This window comes from Saimiri boliviensis, chromosome 4 (assembly GCF_048565385.1).
Source record: "Saimiri boliviensis isolate mSaiBol1 chromosome 4, mSaiBol1.pri, whole genome shotgun sequence".
Classification (NCBI taxonomy): Eukaryota; Metazoa; Chordata; class Mammalia; order Primates; family Cebidae; genus Saimiri; species Saimiri boliviensis.
This window is the reverse complement of record NC_133452.1, coordinates 163754231-163770877: the sequence shown is the minus strand read 5'-3', so window position 1 is coordinate 163770877 and position 16647 is coordinate 163754231. Positions and strand designations below refer to the sequence as shown.

Here is a 16647-nt window from a genome sequence, read left to right as displayed (position 1 = left end):
GATTTTCCACTCTGAGCTCAAGGTTTTTGAACCAATTCTGGTGAACTTTTTTTACTTTCTACATTCTGCTATGGAGAGTGATAGCTTTAAGCCCTAAGAAAAACTATCCACGATGTTAAGTGATCTGTTCACATGCACAGGGAGAGTGGAACAAACGCCTCCTGGCCCACCTCTATGGGTAAGGGTGGGTACTGTCTTCCTTGGTGCTGCCTGTGATTAAAAAGAAGAAAAACAAAACAAAACCTGCTTCATTTTCTGGGTAGCCCCATTCCCCTCAATGGAAAAGATCTGGAAATTCCCTGGCACCCTGGCTACAATATGGATATGCCTTACTGGTTATTATTTGGTACCCCTGGAGAGTCACTCCTCCCAGATTTCTCCATGGAAGTCATTTTCCATCCAAGAGAAATATTACACTCTAGAGGCCACAGCTATAGGGTGACAGGGACTTGGAAAGAAAAAAAGAGGAACAGAGGGATAAAATAATACTGATGACAACAAACATATGGATTTCTACCTATTATATTTAATATTCAGCCAAAAATAACACCAGCACATTCACTGTTTATTCAGGAAACCCTTCATTACTTAATATGTTCCTCCTATTTATGAAACTGACAGAGAAACTTCAGAGAATGCAACTATTTTAGACACTTCCAAATAAACTTTATCCTGTCCTCCCCTACTACCATTAAGATTTCTTTCTGTTCAGTGGGTCCAAAAACATGTGCAACCTCCTCCCTCATAATCTCAACAATAAATTCAGTATTAGAATTTTCTTTCATCGTTCCTTTAATAATGTAAAAAACAACTATAGATGGTCCTCTAACCTAGGAATGGACGAACAAATATATTCCTGGAAAAAATATGCCACATCAGAGCCAAGTGAAAGAATAGAAATGGCCTTTTCCTTTTAACTGTCCTGTGTAGTTATTTTTACAGCTCAGGCTGAGACCTCTTCATGGTTTTATCTTCTCTCTATCATGACTTTTCTCTTTGGGAGCAATATGTATATGGAGAAAAGTGGTTTTATGCATAAGCTTAAATTAATGGACGCCTTAGAGAAAGGGAACAGGCAAGAGGAAATTCACAACTGTAGTGTAAGTAGTTCTATGAAGTACAGGAAATTAACTATTTTAATGTATGTATGCTATGCAGGAGGAGTTTACATGTAGCTTGGCAACATTCAAGAAACAAACATTAAATGTCTATGCTGTGGAAGGTACTGGAGGGAGGTACAGATGGTGTCCTTGGCTGTAAGGACTTTACATTACTCTAATAGTAAAATGTAAATAAGTAGAGAAAATGGTGTGATAAAAGAATAAAGAAGGTCCTGGGTTAAAGAATACTAGTAAGAGGGGAGCTACTTTACATTTTACGTGAGGTGAGCCAGAAGAACAGTTTCCCTAAATCCCTAAATATCACAGTAAATTTATGATATGCAGAGTGACTCAATGTGTCCCTGCTTGTCTTTTAGAACCCTGTGTATAATTGGAGCCCAGATATCCAGGGAATCATCTTGAGTTCCACCTTCTATGGTTTCGTCATCGTCCAAGTTCCTATTGGATACTTCTCTAGAATATATTCTATAAAGAAAATAATTGGCTTTGCATTATGCCTTAGCTCTGTGTTAAGCCTGCTCATCCCACCAGCAGCTGGAATTGGAGAAGCCTGGCTCATTGTATGTCGAACAGTTCAGGGAGTAGCCCAGGTATTAAAGTAATGCTAAAACTGAACAGAGTTTAAATTCATAGGAAGCGTTAGAGATTAAATGTCAAAACTTTCTTATTTCAGGGGATAGTTGCAACAGCCCAATCTGAAATATATGTGAAATGGGCTCCTCCCCTGGAACGAGGCCGACTTACTTCTATGAGTGCATCAGGTAAAGACTTAGAGCCTATAATGTTTGAATCCCATTTTCGTCTCCTTGTATTATGTTCTTCCCTAGAGCCGAAAGAAACATGTGTATTTTGAACTGTCAAGGGCTTTGGAAATAATCTATTTCAGTATTCTTGCTTTGAAGATGAGAAAATTGTATAGAATGGAGGAGAGGCCTTCTTATTTCAAACAATAGAGAAAAGGAGAGAAAAGCAAATATTTTATTATTTTCTTCTGATCAGTGTTATGCTACATGAATTTATTTCATGGAAATTGTTCTTTGCTACAGTGAGGTTACATTATCTATACTTTCAGATGCCTGCATTAATTAGAGGTGTTCTTTGTACTTTCTGATTAGGGTTTTTATTGGGACCCTTTATTGTCCTGGTTGTGACTGGAGTTATTTGTGAATCTCTGGGCTGGCCTATGGTCTTCTATATTTTTGGTGAGTCTCTTCCTGTAAAATTCTGGTTATTATTCAAAATCTAAGAAAAATTTAAACATTAAAACTCAATATAAAATAATAAAATTCATATAAAATTGAATTTTCATATAATTCCATTTTAATTCTTATAAAATTGTATAAAAATCATATAAAACTAGCATTAAAAATTGTGAACCCCACTGAGTAAAAGAGAAAAGACAATATTAAGTTTCTGTCACAAGCAAGGCATTATGATGCTTATAACTATACATGTATTTTTGTACATAACTTTTATAATTCTATAATATAGGTGCTATAGATAAATATGCTTTGTTATGAAACTCTCCAGGAAAAATATGATCAGAACAAATAACTTTACAGATTTCAGAAAGATATTACCCTTTATACTTAACATTCAAAGCATGATGTGGAGCACATAATCAAACACATTAATTTCCACAGCAAAAAATGAAATTTATGCAAACTAGAACACACACACACAAAAACTATACAGAAATAAGATTTACAAATAAGTGATAAAATCATTTTTGGCTCTTAGATGCAAAAGTTTTCAGGTTTGTGAATAAGAAAATGTGGATAGGTTCTATTATGCCCATTTGACAAATGAGGAAACTTTAAAAGGCTTAGGTAACTTGCCCAAAGTCATATACTTAAGGCAAAATCAGAATAATTTATTTACAAAGTGATCACTTAAAAAGGTAGGTTGAGATGTGGTAGAATCCCAGAGATAGTGGAGTTACCTGGGCTAGCAATACAAGAGCCAGTAGCGTCTAGTATTCCCAGATCCAAAGGGATCAAGCAAGAGAGTAGTTTTCAGAATCCATTAGAATAGAGTCCCATAGAGCAGGATGCCTTAAAAGAAATCATGATTTTTTATAAAAGGACACATAGATTGAGGCTATCGTACGATGGAGATAACTAGGGTTTGAAAAGTCACCTGGATTTCACTCAATTCTCTCCCTCTCATCTCTATCTGGAATTTCTGTTGGCCAAATCCAAGTGGAAGCAGAGGACATGGAGGCCTACTGATGTTCATTCAAGTCAGTCATCTGTAGCCAAGGCAAAGTGAAGAAGGGTGAGGAGTACACTAGGGGGACAAACAGAAGACATCCAATACACATAGTGAGCAGACGACAGAGCCATAATCTGAAAATACATCTTCCATCCTCAAAATTCCATTGCTGTTAATGACTGTGTTAGTCTTCAGTAGTAGACAATGGTCAGTATAGTGATGAAACATAGCCCCTTATCAGGAAAGGGGCTGAAAAAACTGAGAATGTCTCACCTGAAGAAGAGAAAACTTGAGAGACGAGACCTTGTAGGACTGTCATATAAATAAAATGCAGAGCTGTTTTGAATTATAAAACTAACCCAAATATGTAGAAATTGCGGGGGTGGGGGTGTGAGGTTTCAGCTCCATGTTTCAGCTCAGTTTCAATAAATAATGCTGCCCAGGATTGCTGATCAAGGGTTAGATGGTATCTCATATTTATATTGTATTCCTATAAGATCATGTAAAGTAATGTATGCCACTTACAATTATCATGGATGGCTCCATGATAAAACTAGAAATTACATGATACCCACATACGTCAAATGACCTTCCCAAGTTAGTGGCAAAGGAAAAACTAAAACCAAGGTTGCTTAAAATTCCATTTGAATATTCTTGCCAAAAAACTTAAACAAATATGAATAGATACCGTTTTAAAGAATAAGACAATGACTATATTTAAGCAACTGAAAATTGCTAGAGATTACTAAATACAGCAAATTGAGTCGCAGACTTACATTTGCACTCAAAATGGCCTGCCATCCTGCTGTATTTGTCTCCTAAAGACTATTTCAAACTACTTAAATCTTCTCAAATCTATAAAAGGTTGCCCTTTCCCCTGTCCTCCATCTCAAGTAACCTCCCTTTGACCATTGAAATTATTTTGCATAATTTGTCTGTACCCATTGCCTACATTTCCTAGCCTCTCACACTCTCCTTAACTCACATCTGACTAGTGTTTGTACCATCAAACACAGCTGTTGCCAAGATCATTTATGGCTTCTGTCAGAGCTGACCTGAGGCCCAGGCAAGACGGCCCTTGCCCTGGATTCCACACTGTAGAGAGCCCATTCTAGCTAGGTTCTCTTCAAAGGCCAGGTGCCAAGACAGTAGCCTCAGTAGAGCCCGTGACTCTCCTTCTAATAATCATAACTGGAATGTCTTGATTAAATACAACCAAGGTTATTGGTTATACTGGAAAAGACCAGCAGAGCTCTTCCCAATATTCATTGAATTGGGTACTGACCAAGGGAGGAAGGAGGCACTATTTGCAGAAGATATGAATGGTGCACAATGGGCAAGGCAATGATTTCCACACATATCCATTCAAAGTACCTAGTGATGTGGGGATGGATCTGAGTAGGAACAGGTCAAGCTTCAAACTGGTTGCCAGAGATTTGTCTTCAGAATTCTAAATTTAAACCTGACTCTTCAGGTCATTGTTTTTTCCTTTGGCATCTTTCCAAATTGTCTTTGATTTACTTATTTTGTAACTGAAAATCATGTTTGTTGCTTACTATTTGTAGAGTGCAATTAACAAGAGTTGGGCCTGGTACAAGGAAAGTGGATTTATTCCAAAACTTGCTTGGGGAAGGGACACAAACTTACTTGCTTAAATGTGCCACTTCACCTTTGGAGCTGAAGTGGTGAAAAAAAAAAAAAGTGAAAGAATATGGGTCCCCTTGCTACCAGGCAGCTATCGACTGCACAGTTGAGGTGGCACTTTCATGGGCAGAAGTAGGTCAAAAAAGTGGCCAAAAAAGCATGCTTTCAATATGCCCTCCTGGTGGAAGAAAGTTTGAAAGCTACCCCTGGAAAGTGGAAGTTCCTAGGCCATACCCTAGAGATGAAAGTTCCCTGTCAATTTGGTGTGCAATTGACTGTCACCTCTGGACCAGAGCTATGTCTTGGAGTACACAGTTAGAAGAATATTCCCTATAGAGAATGTCTGGTGAGGGGAGGAGGTGAAAGGTTATATTTAAATTTCTGAAGGGCTAATTTGGAAATGAGGAGCAAGAGGAAAAAGGGAAAAGAGAGAAGAAGAGAAAAATTTAAAAACATGGTAATTAATTCCTTTTTTCTTAAAAAACTGGGGGCATTTGGTTTCGCTAAGTCAGGTTGTAACTTTTTTTGTATTTATTCTTCTTGGCATTCTTTAGGCTTCCAATATCTGTGGTTTGAGGTTTATTACTAATTTTAAAAAATTCTCCATTATTATTGCTTTAAGTATTTTTTTAATTTTTTCTTTCCCTTCCTTCCTTCCTTCTTGCTTGGTTTTCTTGCTCTCTTTCTCTTTTTCTTTCTTTCCCTCTTCCTTTCTTTCTTTTTTTTAAAAATTATTATTATTATTTTTGAGACAGAGTCTTGCTCTTGTCACCCAGGCTAGAGTGCAATGGTGTGATCTCAGCTTACCACAACCTTCACCCCTGAGTTTAAATGATTCTCCTGGCCTCAGCCTCCTGAGTAGCTGGGATTACAGGTGTGCACCACTATGCCCAGATAAATGTTTTGTATTTTTAGTTGAGATGGAGTTTCACCATGTTGGCCAGGCTGGTCACAAACTCCTGACCTCACGTGATCCACCCACCTCAGCCTCCCAAAGTACTGGGATTACAGGCATGAGCCACCATGCCCAGCGTATTCTGTCTTTTTAGTTCTTTTTCTGTCTTTGCAATTCAGTTTTGGAAATTTCTACTACCATTTTATCAAGCTCACTGGTTCTTTCTTGGTCATGTCTAGTCTACAGATGAGTCCATTAAAGGCTTTATTTCTACTATAGTATTTTTATTTCCAGCATTTTCTTTTGATTCTTTATAAACTTTCCAGACCATTCCTTTTCATCTCAGTTTCTTTGACTCTACTCTCTCTACATTGGACTTCATCCTTATGGCCATTTTTTTTTTTCTCAGTCTCTTCTACCAACTTATCCTCTTCTACCTGCCGTTAACTCTTATCATTCATCAGAGCTCCACCCCAGCCTCCCCATCTAGGGCTGTAATTTCTCTCTAGACAATATAATTAATGATTAAGGGTAAACTACCACTCACTAACATTTGTGTCTCACAAATAATTTGATCTTTCCTTGCCTCAGTTTGCTCATTTTGAAAAAGAGATAATAAACAGTATTATATGAATTTTGGGGCAGTTGATTGAATAATCTTTTTCTTTTTTATCCACTACAAAGTCAACTCCATAAAGGCAGGGATTTTTGTCCATTTTATTCACTGCTATATCCCCAGTACTCAAAACAGGTGCATGGTATATAATCAGCACTTAATCAATATTTGTCAAATGAACGCAAGTCTTCTGGAAGACTGACGGGTGAGCACTATATACGTCCTGTCCCAACAGAGAATTCCTCATGGTCAAGTTATTAATATAAAAAACTCAAAGAAACAATTTGTCAAACTCTAATGGAACTCCAATAATCCCTCAAGCCTGGACTGTATCTCAGGAACATGGCTGAGGCTAAGCTGTCAAAACTGGCTAAAGCAAAGACAGGGAATTAACCTAAATGCCCATGAATGATAGACTGGATAAAGAAAATGTGGTACATATATACCATTGAATACTATGCAGCCATAATAAGAATGAGATCGTGTCCTTTGCAGGGACATGGATGGAGCTGAAGGTCATTATCCTTAGCAAACTAACACAATAACAGAAAACCAAACACCACATGTTCTTATTTATAAGTGGGAGCTAAATGATGAGAACACGTGGACACATAGAGAGGAACAACACACACTGGGGCCTATAGGAAAGTGGAGGGTGGAAGGAGGGAGAAGATCAGGAAAAATAACTAATGGGTACTAGGCTTAATACCTGGGTGGTGAAATAATCTGTACAGCAAACCCCCATGACACAAGTTTACCTATATAACAAACCTGCACATGTATCCCTGAATTTAAATGCTAAAAAAAAATGGGCAATTGTCAAGCCCTGTGCAGGTTCAGCTGTGCCATACTCTCATGGTGGAACACAAGAAGAATTTGAAAGGAAGAGGGCCCGAGGGCAGGGAGGCCCAGCTATCATGAGTGGAGGGAGGCAGAGGATAGGAGATCAGGAAAGGGCATAGGGCTTACCACCATTTCTGTAAAACTCATCTAACAGGGAGAGGTCCCTGTAGATAAAAGGAGGACTGTGAAAAACATAAGCCTTGTTGAAAAGTTTCATAAAAGATAAAGGAGGTCTAGTTTCTCAGACTAATACATCCAAAAATCCCAACTTGACAAAAATCCACTACAAACAGAAACTTCCAATTCTAACTTATTCTGCTTTGCTAGGTGCTTGTGGCTGTGCCCTATGTCTTCTCTGGCTCTTTCTGTTTTATGATGACCCCAAGGACCACCCATGCATAAGCATCAGTGAAAAGGAATACATCACATCCTCCCTGGTCCAGCAGGTAGAACACAGTTCTCCATATTGGCATCTCCAAGATTCTACTCCAAACTAAACATGTTCCAGTTTGTTCTAATGTGCTAATGATTAATGAATCTCTTTCCAGGTCAGCTCAAGTAGACCATCTCTGCCTATCAAGGCTATGCTTAAATCACTTCCAGTCTGGGCTATTGCCATTGGTAGTTTTACATTTTTCTGGTCAAATAACATCATGACAGTGTACACTCCAATTTTCATTGACTCCATGCTTCATGTTAATATAAAACAGGTAAGTATACCATTTCTTTTTCTTTTTAAATTCATGAAAGATTTTGTGTTCATTTTTCTGTCTCTAATGACCCTAGTCTCAGCTCTTGTCAGCTCCTTACACTGTTTGCATACTGCTCTTCACATGAAACTCACTGTTTCTGCTTTTTATACGAACATTGCCCAGAACAGAAGGCGCTGATGTAGATGTGTCTAGCACTCCAGCAACAGCACACATGCATCTATGTTTCCACTCATTCCCTGTCTCCCATTCACTGTGTGACTCCCTTTGTATATTACTTAAGACTCAACATCACCATTCCCTACAGGGACTGGGGGCCTCCCCTGAAAATCACTTAGCCACACCATGCCACTCTGCCAACCTTTTACCAATCCTCTCTCCAAGGTAAGGCAATGAATTTGGGTTATGAAGCCAAGACTCAAGTCTTGCTTTGGAAGAACTGGCATACCCATTGCTTATGTGGCTTGGAGAATCACTGATACAGGCAACCTCCTATTGTTTGATACCATAATAACCAGACAAGGCTCATTTAGAAATGGAGTCTATGGGCTTGCCACTTTGTGGCATTCTGTATTGAACTTCCAGTAAACCAGCCTAGAGCCTGGCATAACAGTAAGGTCTCATAAAGTCTCTCTCACTCAGTATTATACTTCATGAAACCATGAAGTTGTCGCAAGGATAAGTAGCAGCTGGTCCAGTGTAAGCACATACGTATGTCCATAATTGTCATCTTTATCCGCTCTATCATTTTCCCCAGGGCCAGTATTTCTTACTCCCAATGTAGTCTTCCTTCTCTATTATCCAGTGCTTTTAGGTTTCATGATACTGAAATTGGAAGATTTGACAGATTATGACAAATGTTACTGACCTCAAAACTATTTTTCTCTTTCTTTTGGGTAGTGTGGTCCCAGCAGTAATTTTGGTGTTGCATATTGATGGTTTCGTATATGAAAATACACATTTTAGATACTAAATTTTAACAGAGGGATTATTCTGTGTGTCAGTACTGCTTTACCCATCATAGTCACTCCAAGAATAATGTTCCTCTTCAGAATGGGTTCCTGTCTTCCCTTCCCAATTTGTTTGCCTGCATCTGTGGTATCCTAGCAGGTCATTTATCAGACTTCTTCCTGGCCAGGAACATTCTCAGCGTAACTGCTGTCCGTAAACTCTTCACTGCAGCAGGTAAGCAACAGCCTTTTTAAGCACTTAAGAGATACTTCACCTCCATCTTTAGGATGCACCTGACTATGTTGTACGAATCACTCCCCAGGATGTCTCCTTCCTGCAACCTTTGGTGTATGCCTGCCTTACCTGAGTTCCAGCTTCTATGGCACTGTCATTTTCCTAATACTTGCTGGTGCAACAAGCAGCTTTTCCTTGGGTGGAGCACTTATAAATGGCTTGGATATTGCTCCCAGGTAGAATTTTTTTATGCTGTTTTTTTATCTTTAACAAATAAATATTGTATGTATTTATTGTGTATAACATGATGATTAAAATATGGATAATTTGTGGAATGGCTAAAATTGAGCAAAGTAACATATGCATTACCTCACATGCTTAGCACTTTTTTTGTGGAGAGAACACAAAACTGACTCTTAGCCATTTTCAAGAAGATAATACATTGTTATTAACTATAGTCACCATGTTATACCATAGATCTCTTATACTTATTTCTCATATATAAATAAAATTTGGTAACTTTTGGCTAACATCTCACCCCCAGTGCCTAGTAATCACTATTCTACTCTACTTCTGAGTCCAACTTTTTAAGGTTCCACATGTAAGTGAGATCATGCAGTATTTGTCTTTCTGTGTCTGACTTATTTCACTTAAACTAATGTCTTCCAGGTTCATTCATGTTGTCACGAAGGACTGGATTTCCTTCATTTTTAGGCCGAATAGTATCCCACTGTCTATATATACCTCATTTTGTTTACCCCATTCATCTGCTGATGGACAGTTAGGATGATTCTATATCTTTGCTATTGTAAATAATGCTGCAATAAACACAGTAGTACAGGTATCTCTTGGACATTCTGACTTCATTTCCTTTGGATATACACCCAGTAGTGGAATTGCTGGATCATATATTGGTTCGACTTTTAATTTTTTTAAGAACATCCATACTGTGTTCCATAATAGCTGTACTAATTTACATTTCCACCAATGGTAAGCAAAAGTTCCCCTTTTTTACACATCTCCACCAAAACTTATCTTTTGTATTTTTTATAATAGCCACACCAACAGGTGTAAGGGGATATCTCATTGTGGTTTTAATTTCCATTCCTCTGATGATTAGCGGTGTTGGGTACTTTTTAATATATGCCAAAATACATTGGCATATATTTATTTTTAGAGAAATGTCTATTCAGGTCCTTTGTCCATTTTTCATTGGGTTGTTTTCTTGTTATTGCATTGAGTTCTTTGTATTCTTTGGATATTAACCGCTTATTATATGTATAGCCTGCAAATATTTTCTCCTTTTCTTAGGTTGTCTCTTTACTCTGTCAACTGTTTCTTTTCCTGTGCAGAAACGGTTTAGTTTGACATAATCCCATCAGTCTGTCTTTGCTTTCCTTGCTTGTGCTTTTGTGATCCTAACCAAAAAAACCATTGCCCAGGTCAAAATCACAGCACTTTTCCCCTGTGTTTTCTTCTAGTAGTTTTAGAGTTTCAGGTCTTATGTTTAAGTCTTTAATTCATCTTGAGTTGATTTTTGTATATGGCAGAGATGAGTCTAATTCCATCCTCTTGAATGTGGATATCCAGTTGTTCCAATATTCAAGAGATTATCCTTCCCCCATGGTGTGCTCTTGACACTTTTGTCAAAAATCAATTCACCCTAAATGTTGGATTTATTTCTGGACTCTCTATACTGCTCCACTGGTCTATGTATCTATTTTCATGCTAGTATCACACTATGTTGATTATTATAACTTTAAAGTATACTCTGAAGTCAGGTAATGTGATGCCTCCAGTTTTGTTCTTTTGGCTCAAGATTACTTTGGCTATTCAGAGCCTTTTGTAGTTGTACAGAAATTTAAAAATTGCTCTTCTATTTCTGTAAAAAAATGTCATTGGGATTTTGATGAGGATTGCATTGAATCTTCTAGATTGCTTTGGATCATACAGACATTTTAACAACATTAATTCTTTCTATCCATAAGCACAGGATATCTTTACATTTATTTGTGTCTTCTTCAATTTCTTCCACCAACATTTTAGTTTTCATTGTGGTCTTTCACCTACTCAGTTAACTTTTAAGAATTTTTTTTCTTGTAACTATTATACATGGGATTGTTTCAGTGATTTTTTTTGGGGGGGAGGGATAGTTTGTTGTAACTAGAGAAAGTTTAAAAAAATCTTTTTCTTTCTTAAATCCAACCTCTCAAAAGCATTTTTAAACTTTGTTTTTGTATAAATTTAAGGCATACAAATACAGTTTTGTTAAGGGGATATATTACGTAGTGGTGAAGTCTCTAATGTGGCCCAAATCAAATTTGTAAAGTTTTCTAAAACATTATGAGTTTTTTTGCAATTTCTTTTTAGCTTACCAACTATTGTTAGTATTATTGTTTTTTATGTGTGGCCCCAAACAATTCTTTTTCCAATGTGTCCAGGGAAGCCAAAAGATTGGACACCCTTGATTTAAGTCTTAGATCTATTTTGAATTGATTTTTACATAAGGTGAGAGATAAGGATCCAGTTTCATTCTTCTAGATGTGGCTAGTCATTTTTCCCAGAACCATATATTAAATAGAACGTCCTCTCCCCATTTGTGATTTTGTGTGCTTCGCAAAGATAAGTTGGTTGTTTTTGGCTTTATTTCTGGGTTCTCTGTTTCATTCCATTGGTCTATGTGCCTACTCTTTTATACAAGTTCCATGATGTTTTGGTAACTATAGCCACGCAATATAAAGTCCAGTAATGCAATGCGTCCAGATGTGTTCTTTTTGTTTAGCATCGCTTTGGCTATTTGGGTTCTTTTTTGGTTCCATGCAAATTTTAGGAATCTATTCTCAGTCCCATGCGGAGGAAAATTTCCTTGAGTCTGAGTGAATATCCTAATATAAATTAGGAAAAAAAAGTCTTAGTTGCTTAAGCCAGTTCATCTTCCATCTTTAAAGTCATATGTGCATTATGTCTCAACCTTATCAATTTGTATGAAACTATTTTTTCTTAATAAGATGGAGACAAAACTTATTTACCAAGAATGTTACTAATCATATTGCTTTCTTGCCTGTTAAAGGTAATTCCTTTAGAAGATAAATTTCTACATTATCATCTTAGGGAAATTTAGTCTTTGCTCGAACTAAAGAGTGGGTAAAGGGACTACATTTGTTTGGGCAGAATAGAGGTGACACAAAAAGGTCTGGAAGGTAAGAAGAGGAGACGTGGTTTTGTGAGAATATTGCTTGGGAAATGAGACTGAGACTGAGACAGAGAAGACCTGAGATTATAGTAGCTGCCATTTTTTTTGGAGGATATCAAGAGCGAGAAAGAATAGAGAATTCTTAACATGCTCTGTGATGCATTTAGAAAGGAACTCTCATCCTCTTGTCATTCTCAAAGTGAAGCTGCAACAAATATTTAAATTGCTCTTTTATTTTTGACTGATGAATGGATTGTACACTCTTGAATTTTCCTCCATGTGAAACTGAACCATAGCTCAAATATCTGAATTTTGTTCAGGTTTAATTCATTCATATTACACCAAAGCATAAAATCAATAAAATTGAAAGTCTACCTCAGTGGATTTTTAAGCTTGCAAAATGTTCTTTACCATGGGCTGCTGCAGCCAAAGAATTAGCAATTTTGGAGTTTAGCGTTGTCCAAAAAACTGTCTTGTATCAAAGCAACTTCAAGGTTGTTTCCATTTCCCATATTAAATACTCATTGTTAGGGGACTGCTTCTCTAAAAGCATCAAGATACTCCATCTCATGGATGTATAGTTTCAGAGAACCTGTCCTGGTATGCTAGGTATTCTGTTTTTATATCTCTGACCATGAAATGAAAGTATCTCTTTCAGCAGAAATAGGTAAAATCCTTTCCCACAGCTACAGCATGCTAAAGGCTTCTAAATCTTTGAAAAGTAGATAGTCATTAAAATGTCATAAATAAAAAATAATAGGATAAATACAAAGAAAACCACACCTAAACCCACCTAGTAAAAGTGTTAAGACTGTGTGGGAGAAGGTGACAGAGAGACGGAGAGAGACACTGAGAGAGAACAAAATCTTTAAAACAGCCACCTAAAAAAGGCTGATTACTTCCGAAAAAAAAAAAAGGAGTAATAAGACTGACATCTGCCTTAACAGAAACAATGAAAGCCAGAGCCAATCAACTGATATCTCTAAAATGCAAAAAGGAAAATTACTATTAACCTAGAATTCTATATTCAGCAAAATATTTCCATCAAGAACTAAATTAAATAACATTTCAAGGCAAACTGAGAGAATTCAACAGTATGGACCTCCAATAAAAGGATTACTAAAAGAGAATTCTTCAGGCAGAAGTGAAATAATTACAGATAAATAATCACAGAATAATAATTCCAGATAAATAATCACAGAATTATAAGAAGAAAAGAAGAGAAATGGAGAGGAAAAATATTGGAGCAAATCTAATATAATTAAATTTACAAAATGAAAACTAATAACCTCTGTAATATAGAATATATGTAAATTAAAAATTCACCAAAAATCTGATAACCATGTTTCTATGAGTTGCACAGAATCTATGACCTACAATATTTTTAAAAGCCCGTGAAAATATTTTTCAAATTGGAAAATAAAAAACAAACTCCTAGGTGGAAAGAAATAATTTAATCTAAAATGTTGATGTATTTGCCTTTATGCCAGAGCAGTAATAAAATATAATTTTTAATAGTTTTTATGGGGGAAGAGGTTCATGAAAGCAAATTGGAAATGGCTCACAAAAGTCATGAGTGGTCTCTAAACTCCAGGGTTTAGAGAATGAAAAAAAAAAATGAAAAAAAAAGACAATCAATAGTGCAGACAACTAATACTTTCCACCCCAATCTGTACCTGTGGATGTTGATAACCATAAATGTTCTTTTTCACCAATTACACACACTCTCTAGATCCTCAAAAAGACAATTCAAATTCTACCCAGTGTCTGCATACAGCTCAACATCCAAGGAATCTAGATCTCGAATCGACTCCTCTGTAAATGGGGATTCATAAATTAATAAACAAAACATGCACCTCCTTCCATACTCAACATGTAAGGCAAAGTAGAAATGGCAAACACTAGGATAATAAGAAGAACAGAACAAAAGAGAAAACGCTCTCTCTCATAAATCAAAGGACTTGAACACACTCATCTTTAATGATGAAATCTGCAGGGCAGGAAAAACAGACTCCCAGACCTGGACTGAATTCATTTCTTAATTAGACACTGACTCTGCTCTCTAAACAGCAACTTCTTGCTCTTCATAGCTGATGGGTGTGACCCCTTTGTCTACCATTCCCTGCAGCTTCACTGCTTTTGTAGCTAATATCCTGCTGAAATTGGTTTGAGCACCCAGGATTGACCAATCATAGTTGTTAGTAAACTAGGCTTCTGGTTTCCTTGCCTGAGTATTGGAAGCAATTTTGGAGGTCAGTAGCTCTGTGCCTGTGGAAGTAAACCAGGTGAATGGAGCGCTTCAATTTTTTATTAACCCCAAACCAGTTGCCATTACCAAAACATCACATTCTGAATTTCTCAGTGGAACTTACATATTTTCTACTTCTACTGAGTTTCACTCTAAATATAATCCCATGTTATTAATATCATTATATTCTTTACTGCTAATGCCAACCTTTCTGACTCTGTGGTGAAACTAGAACATTGCCTATATTCATATACTTTTTATAACATCTTAATGAAATTTGAGACGTAGAAATTTACAAAATGATTAATCATTTCTTTTAAGTTTTATTTGATTAGGTTGGTATTTCCTGCAGTATTTGTACTACTTTACATTTGTGTATTATTCTTTCATATATAGATATTTTGGATTTATTAAGGCATGTACAAATTTAATTGGAATGATAGGAGGACTAATTTCTTCCACTTTGACTGGATTGATCCTTAACCAGGTAAGAAACATACAGACACGTAGTTATTTTTCCAATATTAATTGTATAGAAAATGAAGACAATACACACATGAAAAATTAAAGAGAAGATGCCAGAAGGAAGTAACTTATGAATTTTTGTGTCATATGAAAATAAATTTGGTCAAATCAGGCATCCCTCCAAACCTACAAATAATACAATTTCTATCTTATTATATGTCAATTAGCTATGTTTAGAACTCTTTAGTAATTGGCCATTGGTACAGAAGTGGACTTCTGTTATTTTTAATAATGCATATGTGGCTTGATCAACACAGGTATTTGGGTGAGTGGTAATGTAAGTAACAAGATAGTTTTCTCAAATAAAGAATGAAAAAATTCACAAGTAAATAAAGAATGACCAAACTCTGCCATGAAGACAGACTTCAGTGTTTGCAAGTGTCATGGACAAAGTTACCTGAAATCCTCCTGTTAAGGACACTTAAAATGCCCTATAAAATTTTAACAGTTATTTTAAATGCATGCCTCATCTGCAAAAAAAGTAAAGCATTGATTCCAGAAAGGTAAATGACCATTGAAGCCACTGGTTGCCTTGAGTCTTTGTCCATCTTAGCTAATCTATGTCTTCAGTTATAATGAACAAGCAGAAGATAAGAGATAATATCCTAAAGCCACTCAAATAAGAAGAGTCAGAATGGAAATGGCAGCATAAATCTGTACTCACAAAAAACCGACACCTTCATACCACTTACATTACGTGGATCACATATAAACTTAGTTTATTTGGAGGAACACTTACAACTAAAGGAAAAGTAGCATGTAAATAATTCCTCCAAATGCTCCTTATCCCGAAGATGGGACCAGGAAAGATGGTGTGCATCCACCATGGTCAAATTTCCCATAAAGAAGTGTCTTTCACCACCACACTTTCCATATTTATGGTATCAGAAAAGAAGAAAATATCACTAGAACCATAGATGCTCCTCGGTCAGAGAAGTGGCCTCATTTGAAATGGGGAGCACCAGGGATGGCCATGGTCCGTTTCCTCCCTCTGAGCACAGTGCCTTTATTCTTCCATTGGGTTCACTCAAATGTGCAGAGCTGACTTCCAAAAGTTATTAGCGGAGCTAATTTCTCTGCAAACATCCAAGATGTGGAAGGAAATGTGGCTCCAGACTGACTATTAAGTTAACTTTGACAGTTCTCATCTGTCCCTGCATCAGCTTTAAAAGGAGAGAAAAAGTAAATAAAGACTCTTTTGAGCATTTGAAATTTGAGTGAATCAAATATTTGGTGACCAGAAGGGCAGCCTGGGAAGTCCATTATTGTAGCTGCAGTAACTTTTCTGGTTCTCCTTTGGACATTTCCTCACTTCTTTGAAGTTGGATGTATTCCTCTAAGTTATTTTGGCTAATGAAATATGAGAGGAAGTGATGTGTCAATTCTGAGAAGAAGCATTAGAAACCAGGAGTCCATTCTTTCCCTTTGACACAGCAACTAGTATTATTCAGAA

General features: G+C 36.6%; 1 protein-coding gene across 2 annotated transcripts in view; it reads left to right on the top strand.

The window, feature by feature from the left end:
* The window catches only part of SLC17A1 (solute carrier family 17 member 1), a 52796-nt gene that overhangs the window by 10776 nt on the left and 25373 nt on the right, over window positions 1-16647 (top strand). Inside the window, exons 4-11 of one of the 2 annotated variants that reach the window (XM_003927286.4) lie at window positions 1478-1711; window positions 1795-1882; window positions 2237-2323; window positions 7661-7779; window positions 7882-8043; window positions 9096-9228; window positions 9317-9464; window positions 15066-15156. In XM_003927286.4, coding sequence (XP_003927335.1) covers window positions 1478-1711; window positions 1795-1882; window positions 2237-2323; window positions 7661-7779; window positions 7882-8043; window positions 9096-9228; window positions 9317-9464; window positions 15066-15156 — 1062 coding nt within the window. The remainder of the gene's footprint in view (window positions 1-1477; window positions 1712-1794; window positions 1883-2236; window positions 2324-7660; window positions 7780-7881; window positions 8044-9095; window positions 9229-9316; window positions 9465-15065; window positions 15157-16647) is intronic. The other variant, XM_010337999.3, reaches the window with a different exon arrangement.